This window comes from Scyliorhinus canicula, chromosome 5 (assembly GCF_902713615.1).
Source record: "Scyliorhinus canicula chromosome 5, sScyCan1.1, whole genome shotgun sequence".
Taxonomy (NCBI): Eukaryota; Metazoa; Chordata; class Chondrichthyes; order Carcharhiniformes; family Scyliorhinidae; genus Scyliorhinus; species Scyliorhinus canicula.
The window spans coordinates 158121230-158135904 of record NC_052150.1 but is presented as its reverse complement, the minus strand read 5'-3'; the positions used below and the strand labels follow the sequence as shown (position 1 = coordinate 158135904).

General features: G+C 44.0%; 1 protein-coding gene and 1 long non-coding RNA gene across 5 annotated transcripts in view; one reads left to right on the top strand and one right to left on the bottom strand.

The window, feature by feature from the left end:
- dync1li1 (dynein, cytoplasmic 1, light intermediate chain 1) overlaps window positions 1–5971 on the bottom strand; it is an 81627-nt gene extending 75656 nt beyond the window's left edge. For 2 of the 4 annotated variants that reach the window (XM_038797887.1, XM_038797888.1), the window contains exons 1-2: window positions 5561–5971; window positions 5375–5448 (exon numbers count right to left, since the gene is read on the bottom strand). In XM_038797887.1, coding sequence (XP_038653815.1) covers window positions 5375–5448; window positions 5561–5697 — 211 coding nt within the window. In that variant the 5' untranslated portion in view covers window positions 5698–5971. The remainder of the gene's footprint in view (window positions 1–5374; window positions 5449–5560) is intronic. The other 2 variants (XM_038797886.1, XM_038797885.1) reach the window with 2 other exon arrangements.
- Window positions 4973–12423, top strand: LOC119966358. The gene is made up of 2 exons (XR_005460737.1): window positions 4973–5565; window positions 11898–12423. It is a non-coding gene; the product is annotated as an uncharacterized LOC119966358 (long non-coding RNA).
- The last annotated feature ends 2252 nt before the right edge of the window (window positions 12424–14675 follow it).

Sequence of the window (14675 nt, the reverse complement as noted above, 5' to 3'; positions counted from 1 at the left end):
TGAACATGCCAAACAGAGCTCCCTAATGTAAGTAGTGGGCCCCACAATCAAAGCTTCTAACAATACAAGAGAGACCATAGTGTCAACGTGGTCAACTCATCATTCAACCACCTCTCAACATTGACACCTGCACAACGCAAAAATAAAAAGGCTTCCTTTAAAAATAAAAAAAGCATCACAATGAGACACAAGCAGATTTTATGTGAGATAAGGTACTTCACAAATAATACCAATCTTGATACAAATATAATTGCCGTTCACCAAGTTGTATGAACTTTCTAAACATTATTCTTTCATGGGACATGGGCGTCGCTGGAAAGACTAGTATTTGATACCCATCCCTAATTGCCCTTGAACTGAGTGGCTTGCTTAGTCATTTCAGAGGGCAGTTAAGAGTCAACCACATTACCGTGGGTCTTCCCTAAAGGACATTAGTGGACATAAAGGACAGCCAGGCGGGTTTTTACAACTATAAATCGTAGGCACCATTATTGTGGCTAGATTTACCATTCCAGATTTATTAATGGAATTTAAATTCCACCAGCTGCCATGGTGGGATTTGAACCCTTCTCACTCAGCAATAACTAGCATTACTAATAAAGTGACACTGTATCTCCTGCCCCATCCCTAAAAAGAAAGGAAGTCCAGATGTGTAACAAGCAAATTGGCAAAATCTTCCTGGCTGAACATGGAACAGAATCTCAAGATCAGTTAATGCTAAATGTTTTATACAGTGTGTTAAAGTATGGCTAATTTTTAGACTCAGGACAATGGTAACATGAACTTCAGAAAGGTCTCAGTTTCTGTAGTTAATTACTGCCACTGTACTTTGGGTCCTGGACAGTTCACTCAAATTATTCGGTACAGGTCAATGTATCAGGCCACTTCATTCAATTTAAACAATGTGTGTAACGTCACAGAGGCGGCCATTTGGCCCATCTTGTTCAAGCCAGCTGAAAAAGAGCACTATTAAAACTCCCCACAGCCTCCTCTGTTCTAACGAAAATACACCCTGTCCGTCCAATCTCTCCTCATTGTTAAAATTCTCCAGTCCTGGCAACATCCCCATATATATTTTCTGTACTCTTAAGGTGATTACATTGTTCCTGCAATGAAGTGACCAGCATTGTAAATAGTGCTGTAGTTGCAGCCTAACCAGGATTTTGTACAGTTCTGGCATAACCTCCTCACTCTTATGCTCTGATCCTTGGACCAATAAAAATATGTGTCCCACACTACGTTTTGACTAATGTATCCACGTGTCCTGCTAAGAACAAAGAACAATACAGCACAGGAACATGCCCTTCAGCCCTCCAAGCTGTAACGGTCATGATACCAACCTTTGCCAAAACCCTCAGCACTTCCTTTTGCCGGATCCCTCTATACCTATCCTATCCATGTGTTTGTCAGGATGTCTTTTGTCTTTTAATGTATCTGCTTCCACAACCTCCCCTGGCAACGCGTTCCAATCACTCACCACTCTCTGCGTAAAAAACCTGCCTCGCACAGATCCTCTAAACTTTGCCTCACCTATGAGGTATTAAACATATGCCCCCTGGTGATTGACCCCTCCACCCTTGGAAAGAATGCCTGCCCATCCACTCTATACATGCCCCTCATAATCATGTAGACCTCTTATCAGGTCATCACTCAACCTCAGTCTTTCGAATGAAAACAGTCAACTCTATTCAACCTCTCCACATAGCTAACACCCTCCAGACCAGGCAACATCCTAGTAAACCTCCTCTGCACCTTCTCCAACGCCTCCACATCCTTCTGGTAGTGTGGTGACCAGAATTGTGTGCAATATTCCAAGTGTGGCCCTACCAAGGTTCTATACAACGGTAGCATGACTTGCCACTTTTTATACTCGATGCCCCGTCCAATGAAGGCAAGCATTCCATGTGTTTTCTTGACTATCTTGTCCATTTGTGTTGCCACCTCCAAAGATCTGTGGACATGCATGCCCAGACCTCTGACTCTACATTCCTAAGAGTTTTGCCATTTACAGTATACTTCCCCTCAATGCTAGACCTCCCAAAATGCATTACCTCACATTTGTCCACATTAAACTCCATTTGCTATTTCTCTGCCCAAGTCTCCAATCTATCTATGTCCTGCTGTATCTTCTGAAAATCCTATACACTATCTGCCACTCCACCAACCTTGGTGTCATCTGCGTATTAATCAGACTGGCTACATTTTCTTCCAAATGGTTTATGTACACTACAAACAACAGAGGCCCAAGTACAGATCCCTGTTGAACACCACTAGCCACAACCTTCCAGTCAGAAAAACACCCTTCCGCTACTACCCTTTGCCTTCTGAGACTGAGACAGTTCTTTATTCCTCTTACTACCTCACCTCTGATCCCATGTGACTTCATCTTTTTACAAGTCTACCATGAGGCACCAGTCTGCCATGAGGCTACCTGCAGGGATCTGACTCCAAGGTCCCCCTTTTCTTTCACACGTCTCAGAATTCCGCCATTTATTACACATTTCCCTGCCTGGTTTGTTCTCCCCAAACGTATTATCTCATACTTCTCCAGATTTTCTATTTGCCATTTTGCTCCCCACCTGATATCTTCCTGCAGTCTACAGCATTCTTCCTTGCTATCGACAACACGGTCAATTTTCTTCATTTCCTTTATGTTTAAGTCTAAATCATTGATGTGTACCACAATTACATATTTGTATTTAGCTGGTTTAGCTCAGTGGACTAGAGAACTGGCTTGAGATGCAGAACAAGGCCAGCAGCGTGGGTTCAATTCTGGTACCAGCTTACCTGAACAGGCACCAGAATATGGCGACTAGGGGCTTTGCACAGTAAGTTCATACTTGGGACAATAAAAGATTATTGTTAAATAGCAAAAACTGCAATACTGAGTTGTGTGGAACCCCACTGGAAACACGCTTCTAATCACAAAAACAAAACCATAAACCTTTGATTCCTGTCTCCAATGAACATTTTTGGTCCCCTTCTTTGGAAAGATATACTAGCATTAGAGGCAGCCCAGAGAAGGTTCATTAGGTTGATCCATGGTTATGGAGGGATTTTTTAATGAGGAGAGGTTGAGCATGTTAAGCCTGCACTCATTGGATTTCAACGAATGAGACGCAACCTCATTGAGACATTTAGGGTTTTCAGGGGGCTTGACAGTAGATTCTAGGTAGAGGTTGTTTCTCCTTGCGAGAGTATAAAATCAGAGGGCATAATCTCAGAATAAGAGGCTGCCCATCTAAGATTTAAAAAAAAAAACAGGAATTTCTTCCTGCAGAGGTTAGTGAATCTGTGGTCATCTTTACTTCAGAGAGCTGTAGAGGCTGGGTCGTTAAGTATGTTCAAGACTGAGATAGACGGATTTTTAATCAGTAAGGGCTTCGAGGGTATGGGGTTAAAATAGGAAAGTGGAGATAAAGATTATTATATCAGATCAGTCATGATATCACTGAATGGCAGAGCAGATTCGAGGCGCCAAATGGCCTACTTCTGCTATTGCATCAATGAGTTAATTTTGGATTCTATTTGCCACCCCGTGGGCTTTCATCACTGATCAGTCTGCCATGAAGTCAAAAGCCTGGCAAAAATCCAAATTCAACACACTATACTCATCAACCCTCCTTGTTATCTCAAAGTCAAGTCAACCAGTCACAATTTTCCCTTAACAAATTTATGCGGACTGTCCTTGATTAATCCATGCCTCTCTACTGACGATTTATACCATCTCTGAATTTTCTTCCATGGGTTTTCCAAACTACTTTAGACTGACTAACCTGTAATCACTTCGCTATTCCCTCCTCCCTTTTTAAAAAGCTGCAAAATCCTAGAAATCCTCTCTGCCACATCTGTACCCAGAGAGGATTGGAAAATGATAGCCAGATTTTTAGTCACATCCATTTTCTTTGTGAGAATATTTGTTCTGAACTCTAACTCATCCTGGAATGTCCCAATGCCTTCAATGATTTGTCTTCACATAGCGGTTTCCAGTTTACTTTTGCAAATCACCTCATCTTCCTACACGTGAACTTTTCCCAATTACAAAGACAAACAAATAGAACATTTTAATCCTTTACTATAACAACTCTAAATATAACTGAATTATAATCACCACTAATAAACTGCTCTCACACTGATACCCCATTCATTCCTTAAAATTAAGTCCAGCACTACTGTTTCTTTCATTAGGCTCACAAAGTACTAGTTACTTAAAAGCTCCCAAAATATATTTCAAGAATTCTGTACCTTCTGTATTTTTACATTGAATTTAGCCCAGTTAAATTAGGGTAGTTGAAATTTCCAATTATAGGTAAACTCAAGAGCAGCTGAAATCCTATTCATTCACTCTAGTGATCTTTCATTGTGGAACAAGGTACCATTTCTCCTCTATGGCAAGATAACAATGAATAACATCTGTAGAATGGATCTGTAGAAGGAACTACAATTGTATGGAAGAGCTGGTTGTTCTCAGAGAGGGCCAAAAAAGAGATTTGATAAAGATGACTTAAATCATGAAGGGTTTTAAAACAGTAAATGTTTCCAATGGCTGAATGGTCAACAATCAGAGTAAGAAGTTGTAGTAATACAGGTTGGGAGTGGCACTAAATGGCCTTAGGTGCAGGTTCAATCAATCAAATTGCTTTCTCCTGTTTTATGATTTTTAGTTCTGCCCTTTCTAATCTTAATGAGTTACTGTTTCACAAAATTATTTAAAATTATCTTTTGTCTGTGTTCCATTTTGTGTAACAGCATTTTAGTTTCTTCCCCCCCCAAACACCACCCACAACATTCAGAAGTTTGGAAGGCTAGATACAAAAGAGCAGTTACAAGTAGGTCGAAAACAACAAATATTTCGATCCATGCTCGAGGAATCCAGTTCAAACAATAACACTCATTGACTTCAAAATCATAAGACTCGGAACACGTACCCAAAATAAAATTAAACCTTATGCTTTATTGTCTGAGGCCCTTCTTCGTCAATCGGGTCAAGAGAGTAAAACCCCATAGCTGCTGAATGCAGAAAAACAAGTGCAAGATGCCTGGAGCCGAGGTCCAGCACTTGGCCCATCTGCCTGGTTTCCCATGGCAACGCCAGGCCCGGAGGCGGCGGGATGAACGGGCTCGCTTTACACGGCGGGCGGGCGGCCTCGGGCAAACGGTGGGTGAGGTGAGGTCAGCTCAGCCCCGGTGGAAAGGACAACGCCAGACAAGGCGCCAGGCTTTTGTTGTTGCGAAGGACAACGGCCGCCATTCCAGGGGAGGGTCGGCTCGGCTCCCCCCAGGGAGAAGACACCGCCGACAAAGGGCTGAGAGAAGCAGAATAATAATAAACGATGGCAGCCGCTCCCCGGAGGGGAGACATTTCTTGACTCACCGGTCACCAGCACAGCTTTACCGGACGGCAGCTTGGAGCGGGAGCGGGTGGACACCTCACTCAGGATGGACGACCTGTTAAGAGAGGAGACGGTCAGTACAGCCGGACTGGGCCGGGATCGGACACAGAGCGCGGCTCCGGGAGGCCGCGCCAGGATAAGCCCCCACCAGCAGCAACCGCCCTTACCACAGGTTATTCTCCTCTTCATCCTCCTCCTCTCCGGCCGCCTGCCGCCGCTCACCCTCTCCACCACTCACACACTTGCTGTGCGCCGGCAAGTGTGTGGCCCGTCTCCGCGACTTGTTGGCCTCGATCGGCGCCATCTTCACACACACACACCGAGAGAATGGGAGTCGGCGGCGGGGAGGAGCCGGCGGACAGGGCGGGGCGGGGGAGGTGACTGGCTCAGGTTGGGTAAAGTGGATAGAATGTAGAGCGAGTGGTCTGCTATACGGGACGCTTGCGTCTGACAAAGTGAAAGGTATCGGGTTAAAGGGAAGGGCAGGTTATTGATAAAGGGCTTAACACCAGGTTATAGAACAGCCATGTCCAACCTCTGTCTCTGTGAACTGTACAGTCGCAAACCCGTGAGGGCTGGACACTTAATGTTTAAGACTTATGCTTCAATTAGTTTACGTACAATTCTTGCCAGTCCTGGCAGATCTTGTGCGAAAGGGTGGAGTCATCGGCCAGCAAGGCAACGGCACTAAAATTGACCCTTTTCCAAACCCCCCAGGTCCATACACTGCCAATGGAGCAAATCAGCAGATTGGAAACATACTCAGAAGTGGGGGTCATTTTAGTTTTCATCAGGACTCACAGTCCTTCGTGGCATTGGCACCGGACTTTGGACAAATCCTGTTCGAGATTGGAGATTTGGATATAAATTGGACGGTGTTGTTATTGTCAAAGGGTGTGTTGATAGGTTGTAAAGAAATTCTGATAATAATTTCAGGTGATAGAAATGAAATTTCAAAGGTCATAAAAGAAGAGATAGACGGTTTGTTGGGCAATGCCACCTTGATCACTAATGACGCTATTGGCTAAATCCGAAGATTGTAGATTTAAAGCCCACTCCAGAGCTTGAGCACATAACCTAAAACTGATAGTTGATTACAGAAATTGGAGGGAGTGACATGTGATTGGAAGTGCCACCTTTTGGACGAGAAAGTAATGAGGCCCTGTCTCTATGTTCAGATGGGTGCTCCCATGAAGTAATTGTGAAGAGCTGTCTAGCTATAACATATCCTTCAACTGCCACCAATAAAATATGATCTGATCATTTCATCACATGGCTGTTTGTGTGACCTAATTTGTGTAAACTGGTTATTGTATTTGCCTACAAAACAACAATCACTGCATTGAAAAAACATGTTGGTTAAAAACTCCATTGAGATTTTTTTCTTCAAAGTGCCCTGTGAGAGTACCTTTAAGAAATGGGTGCTTATCAGTGATGTCAGAGTGTGGGTGGAGCTGGGCTGTCTGTCAGCTTTTTACTTTCGTTTTAGGCTGTTTGCTGCAGGGTGTGTTTTAGTTTAGTTTTTCAGAGCTGGATACCTACAGTCACAGCCAGAAGGGGTATTAGTCTCTCTCTGTGTAATCTAAAGAATGTAAATCGATCCTTTGGTGATTTAAAACTAATAACTGCTCTCAGTAGTGACTTTAACATGATGTGCTTCTGTTAAAAGTTATTTTTTAAGTCTTATGGAAGTTGAAAGGACAGTTTAAGGATTCATTAGTGTTGTATTCTTTGGGGGTTGTATTTGAATTAATGGTTGCTAAGCTGTTCACTGTATGTTTTACAAAGGTTAACTTGAATTCATAGAATAAACATTGTTTTGCTTTAAAAAAAACTTTTCAAGTTCTGCTGTTTCACACCTGTAGAGTGGTCTGTGTACTCCCCATACCACAATTTATTAAAAGTTGTGGGTCAGGTGAACTCCATGATACACTTTGGGGTTCTCTAAACCCTGGCCCACAACAAATGGCAGTTGTAATTTAGTTGAATTAATATCCTTTTAAAAATTTATTGAAATGAATAGTGCAGTGCACTGGAAATCACACAAGTGAGATTGCTAGGCAACACAAGACAGGCTCAGTGAGAACAAGTGTGCAAGGTTTTGGGGACATTTGCAAACACCCCTTTTAGCTGACTTTTCCGGTTGACTGGTGGTGCTATAAATGACAAAACCATAATGATAAAAGCAAATTACTGTAGATGCTGGAATCTGAAACCAAAAGAGAAAATGCTGGAAAATCGCAGCAGGTCTGGCAGCATCTGTGGGGAAAGAAAAGAGCTAACATTTCGAGTCCAGATGATGTTTTGTCAAAGATTTGAAAAAACCATAATGATGTTTGGCTCTAACTGATGATTTCCATGCTAGGAAATGATAAATGCAGATGCCACTCGAGAGGTAGTAAATATTGCTACACTTAAAAAAATATATATTTTATTGAGATATTTTTGGTACCACAACAAAACAAATAATGTACATGAATCTATAAACATAGTGCAAAAGCCGTCTCCCTCCCTTATAGGTCCCGCCTCCATCAACCCCCCACTCCAAGCCAAACTAACCCCCTCTTCTGCTGTTGATATAATTTTCCGCAAAGAAGTCGATGAATGGTTGCCAGCTCCGGGCGAACCCTAACAATGACCCTCTCAAGGCGAACTTGATTTTCTCCAAACAGAGAAAGCTAGCCATGTCCGATAGCCAGGTCTCCGACTTCGGGGGCTTTGAGTCCCTCCAAGCTAATAGTATCCATCTCCAGGCCACCAGGGAAGTAAAGGTCAGAATGTCTGCCTCTTTCTCTTCCTGGATTCTGGATTTTCCGACACCCTGAAAATCGCCACCTCTGGACTCGGTGCCACTCTTGTTTTTAACACCGTGTACATGACATCTGCAAACCCCAGCCAAAATTCCCTAAGCTTCGGACATGTCCAGAACATGTGGACATGGTTCGCTAGTCCTCCTGCGCATTTTGCACACCTGTCTTCCACCTCAAAGAATCTTCCCATCCGGGCCGCTGTCAAGTGATCCTGATGAACGATCTTGAATTGTATCAGGCTGAGTCTGGCACATGTTGTGGACGCGTTGACTCTATTCAACGCGTCCACCCATAGACCATCCTCTATCTCTCCTCCCAGCTCCTCCTCCCACTTGCGCTTCAGCTCCTCGGTCTGCGTCTCTTCTGACCCCATAAGTTCCTTGGAAATGTCAGTAATGCTTCCCCCTCCCACCCACCCTCTGGAAACTATCCTGTCCTGAATCCCCCTCAGCGGTAGGAGCAGGAAGGTTGACACCTGTCTACGTAGGAAGTCCTGCACCTGCAGGTATCCAAATTCATTCCCCCTCGCCAACCCAAACTTCTCCTCCAGCGCTCTCATACTCGGAAAGCTCCCCTCTATAAACATATCCCCTATCCTCTCAATCCCTGCTCTCCGCTATATCCGGAACCCCTCATCCATACTTCCCGGGGCAAACCAGTGATTATTACAGATTGGGGACCAAACCGATGCTCCATCTGCTTCCACATGCCTCCTCCGTTGCCCCTAGACTCTCAGGGCCGCCATCACCACGGGGCTGGTGGACTACCGTGCCGGCGTGAACAGCAGAGGCGCAGTTACCAACGCCCCCAGACTGATGCCCTTGCATGAAGCCACCTCTGTACACTCCCATGCCGATCCTCCCCACCCCCCATTTCCTGATCATGGCTATATTCGCCGCCCAGTAATAGTTACTAAAATTTGGCAGCGCCAGCCCGCCCTCTCCCCGACTCTGCTCAAGCATTACCTTCTTTACTCGCGGGGTCTTGCCCGCCCACACAAAGCCAGTGATCACTCTGTTGACATGTTTAAAAAAGGACCGTGGAATAAAAATGGGGAGACACTGAAATACAGATAGGAATCTCGGGGGGACCGTCATCTTCACCGTCTGCACCCTCCCAGCTAGTGACAACGGAAGCGCATCCTAGCTCCGAAAATCGCCCTTCATTTGGTCTACTAGTCGGGCCAGATTAATTTATGGAGCCGGTCCCATTCCTATGCCACTTGGATTCCTGGATACCTAAAGCTTCCCCCTACTAATCTAAATGGCAGCTCCCCCAATCGCCTCTCCTGTCCCCTCACCTGGACCGCAAACATCTCACTGTTCCCCATGTTTAGCTTATACCCAGAAAAGCGGCCGAATTCCCCGCGAATCCTCATGATCTCTTCCATCCCTTTTATTGGGTCCGATACATACAGAAGCAGGTCGTCTGCATAAAGCGAGACTCTGTGCTCCATCATCCCCCCCCCCCCCCCCCCACCCGACTAGCCCCTTGAGGCGTTCAGAGCAATTGCCAGCGGCTCTATAGCTAGTGCGAACAACAGTGGGGAGAGGGGGCATCCCTGTCTTGTCCCCCAGTGCAGTTTACTACACTTTTTAAAGAGCAACATACTCCTGCAGCCTGAAACTGACCAATACATTCTAATCTGTACAGTACATGTATCCTAATAAGAAAAAAACATTAAACTCTGGTTAACCTAAGCATTTGCTTACTTTGCAATTAGAATTTGTAGTTTTACAGGGATGCAAATCCATCTTAACAGAACAGCACCCTGTGTATAACACTTAACATACCACATCTTCCCAATGGGCACCATCATGGAAATTTATATATGTAACCATTTAATAATAATCTTTATTGTCACAAGTAGGCTTACATTAACACTGCAATGAGGTTACCGTGAAAAGCCCCTCGTTGCTACATTACGGTGCCTGTCCGGGTGCACGGAGGGGGAATTCAGAATGTCCAAATTACCTAATAGCACGTCTTTCGGGAGGAAACTGGAGCATCTGGAGGAATCCCACGCAAACACGGAGAGAACGTGCAGACTCTGCACAGCCAGCGACCCAAGTCGGGAATCGAACCTGCGATCCTTAAGCTGTGAAGCAACAATGCTAACCACTGTGCTACCATGCCACCCTACAGTGTCAACTGCAGTTCAGTTGTTCAGAGGGTTACACCAGAAACTTAAGCTCAAAAATCTATAATGAGGCTTCAGTACTGTATTTCGGTTGATAAGTTAAACCATCTGCACTATTTTCAAAAAGAGGAGGCAAATTTTCTCCGATGCCCTGACCAATGTTTATCCCTCAGCCAACATCATTAAAACAGTTTAGATGATGATGATCACATTTCTGTATATAGGAGAACGCCGTGCACAAATTGGCTGTTGTGTTTTGCGGCCATGTAATTTCCTACGTTACAACAGTGAGCAAACGTCAAAAGTACTTAATTGGTTGTAAAGCACTTTGGAACATTCTGAGGTTGTGAAAAGTGATAATCGACAAGTGCATGTGCTTTATTTCTGACTATCATGTTAGACTTTCTGTGGTGCACATGTTGCACTTAAAGGCAAATTTATTTGAGGCAACCTACTTGTGGTTTATTGGCTCACATGCAAAATCCTTCTGTCAGTTTACAAAGAACAGTCACTTGTAATGTAACTAAAAATATCTTATTCGCACAGATAAACAAATGTCTGCGTCCTGTGACTTTGAAAAATTAGCACACAGAAGGGAAAGGCAGACATTTCATCCTGGGTACTACCTGAAGCAGAATTAGACTCTGCTCTCACTGTGCACAATTCCCTCACCAAATATTAAATTTTGGCATGAGTCGTTAATTTAACAATGATTAAACTTTGTAAATGGAGACAGTTCTGCATTGCAGAAAAATAATACATTGCATCTTACATCAACAACATTTATATAACACATTTAATGTAGAGAAATGTCATATGATGCATCAAAAATAATCAAAAATATATTGACCGAGGCAAAGAAATAGACATTGGAAGAAATGACCTCAGGGTGGGTCAAAGCGGCAGAGGTTATTTTGGTCAATGGCTGAAAACGGATACTAAATTGGTACTGTCATAATAAGACATAACTTTTGAAAATCTTGAACTGGTGCGCTATTTTGGCCCTAATCATGGATTACCATAAATATTTGAGAGATGCGAAGCCAGCCACCTTCGGGGTTCGTGCTAAAATGCTGATTGAATGTAATATTCATGAAGCACTATATGTGGGCTCCTGGCACCCATTTCTGCTGAAGATGTGGACCACTATGAATGTCACACTGGCATATTGTAGGATGGCAGAGGTACATAGGTCTCAGATGTGGCATGGTAGATCCAAGTGAAGGAGGTATGTACAGTATAATACTCCGGGATAAGGAGCCCCTCTTGCCCTCCTATCCCTCTCTTGCAGTATCAGGTGCTGCTCCGCCTAGCCTCACGTTCTCCCATTCCCTGTACAGACCAAGAGAAACTCCTAGTAAAATGCCAATGATCAAACTCTCCCTTTCATTTGGTGACTTAGTGGTGCTCTCCTTTTAGTCTGCTCTGCCACTGTACCTTCAGCCAACAATAGGAACTTACCTGCAACATAGTGAAATAGCCCCAAGATTTTATAGTAGTGTAGCCTAATAAAATTTGACATTGAACCACATAGATCTTTTTGTTCTTTCACAGGATGTGGATCAGTGAACATCCCTACTTCTGACATTATGATAGAGGGCTAGTCATCCACGAAGCAGCTGGAGATGGTTAGGCCTAGGACACTACCCTGAGGAACTCCTGCAGTGATGTCCTGGGACTGAAATGGTTGGCCGCCAAAACACACAGCCGTTGTTCTTTGTGCGAGACATGACTGTAACCAATGGACAGTTTTCCGTCTGATTCCCATTGATTCTATTTTTAATTGTATCAATTTAAGTGTCTTTTCTTCTGCCTCCGTTAAAATTTTTACGGCTGTCCTTAACCTCTCCGAAAGACCTGGGCTTGGACACAGTGGATTAGTTTTGAATTAATGTGCAGTCACTGAGAAGAAAAGTTAGGAGAAATGTAAAACCTGTGGCCAATTGTAGTCAACATTTTTTTAGATTATTGCTCAAAATTTAAAATTGTCCTTGATATTTTTGGTCACTGCTGTGGTATTGGGCTGACTTTAGATTGTGCAGTCTGAGAATGTGCATTATACTTAATTTCTCTTGATGCATCATTATTATTCAGTCCATTGCTCTGTTTATTGTCTGTTAGCACGTTCTCCTCACTGAGCTACATGTGAACATAGAACATAGAACACTACAGCGCAGTACGGGCCCTTCGGCCCTCGATGTTGCGCCGACCTGTGAAACCATCTGAAGCCTATCTGACCTACACTATTCCATTTTCATCCATATGTCTATCCAGTGACCACTTAAATGCCCTTAAAGTTGGCGAGTCTACTACTGTTGCAGGCAGGGCGTTCCACACCCCTACAACTCTCTGAGTAAAGAAACTGCCTCTGACATTTGTCCTATATCTACTACCCCTCAATTTAAAGCTATGTCCCCTCGTGTTGGTCATCACCATCCGAGGAAAGAGACTCTCACTGTCCACCCTATCTAACCCTCTGACTATCTTATATGTCTCTATTAAGTCACCTCTCAGCCTTCTCCTCTCTAACGAAAACAACCTCAATTCCCTGAGCCTTTCCTCGTAAGACCTTCCCTCCATACCAGGCAACATCCTAGTAAATCTCCTCTGAACCCTTTCCAAAGCTTCCACATCCTTCCTATAATGTGGTGACCAGAACTGCACGCAGTACTCCAGGAGCGGCCGCACCAGAGTTATGTACAGCTGCAGCATGACCTTGTGGCTCCGAAACTCAATCCCCCTACTGATAAAGGCTAGCACACCATATGCCTTCTTAACAGCCCTATTAACCTGGGTGGCAACTTTCAGAGATTTATGTACCTAGATGCCGAGATCCCTCTGTTCATCTACACTACCAAGAATCTTGCCATTAGCCCAGTACTCTGCATTCCTGTTACTCCTTCCAAAAGTGAACCACCTCACACTTTTCCGCATTAAACTCCATCTGCCACCTCTCAGCCCAGCTCTGCAGCTTATCTATCTCCCTCTGTAACCTATAACATCCTTCAGCACTATACACAACTCCACCGACCTTCGTGTCATCTGCAAATTCACTAACCCATCCTTCTACACCCTCTTCCAGGTATTGACAAACAGCAGTGGCCCCAAAACAGATCCTTGCGGTACACCACTAGTAACTGAACTCCAGGATGAATATTTGCCATCAACCACCACCCTCTGTTTTCTTTCAGCTAGCCAATTACTGATCCAAACCGCTAAATCACCTTCAATCCCATACTTCCGTATTTTCTGCAATAGCCTGCCATGGGGAACCTTATCAAATGCCTTACTGAAATCCATATACACATCAACCGCTTTACCCTCATCCACCTGTTTGGTCACCTTCTCAAAAAACTCAATAAGGTTTGTGAGGCATGACCTACCCTTCACAAAACCGTGTTGACTATCGCTAATCAACTTGTTCTTTTCAAGATGATTATACACCCTATCTCTTATAACCTTTTCCAACATTTTACCCACAACCGAAGTAAGGCTCACAGGTCTATAATTACCAGGGTTGTCTCTACTCCCCTTTTTGAACAAGGGGACAACATTTGCTATCCTCCAGTCTTCCTGCACTATTCCTGTCGACAAAGACGATATAAAGATCAAGGACAAAGGCTCTGCAATCTCCTCCCTGGCTTCCCAGAGAATCCTAGGATCAATCCCATCTGGCCCAGGGGACTTATCTATTTTTACACTTTCCAAAATTGCTAACACCTCCTCCTTGTGAACCTCAATTCCATCTAGCCTGGCCGACTGAACCTGAGTATTCTCCTCGACAACATTGTCTTTCTCCAGTGTAAACACTGACGAAAAATCTCCATTTAACACTTCCCCTATCTCCTCTGATTCCACACACAGCTTTCCACTACTATCCTTGATTGGCCCTAATCTTACTCTAGTCATTATTTTGTTCCTGATATACCTATAGAAAGCCTTAGGGTTTTCCTTGATCCTATCCACCAACGACTTTTCGTGTCCTCTCCTCGCGCTTCTTAACTCTCCCTTTAGGTCCTTCCTGGCTAACTTGTAACTCTCAAGTGCCCTAACTGAGCCTTCATGTCTCATCCTAACATAAGCCTTCTTCTTCCTCTTGACAAGTGCTTCAACTTCCTTAGTAAACCACGGTTCCCTTGCTCGACAACTTCCTCCCTGCCTGACAGGTACATACTTATCAAGGACACGCAGTAGCTGTTCCTTGAAAAAGCTCCACATTTCGATTGTACCCATCCCCTGCAGTTTCCTTCCCCATCCTATACATCCTAAATCTTGCCGAATAGCATCATAATTGCCTTTCCCCCAGCTATAATTCTTGCCTTGCGGTATATA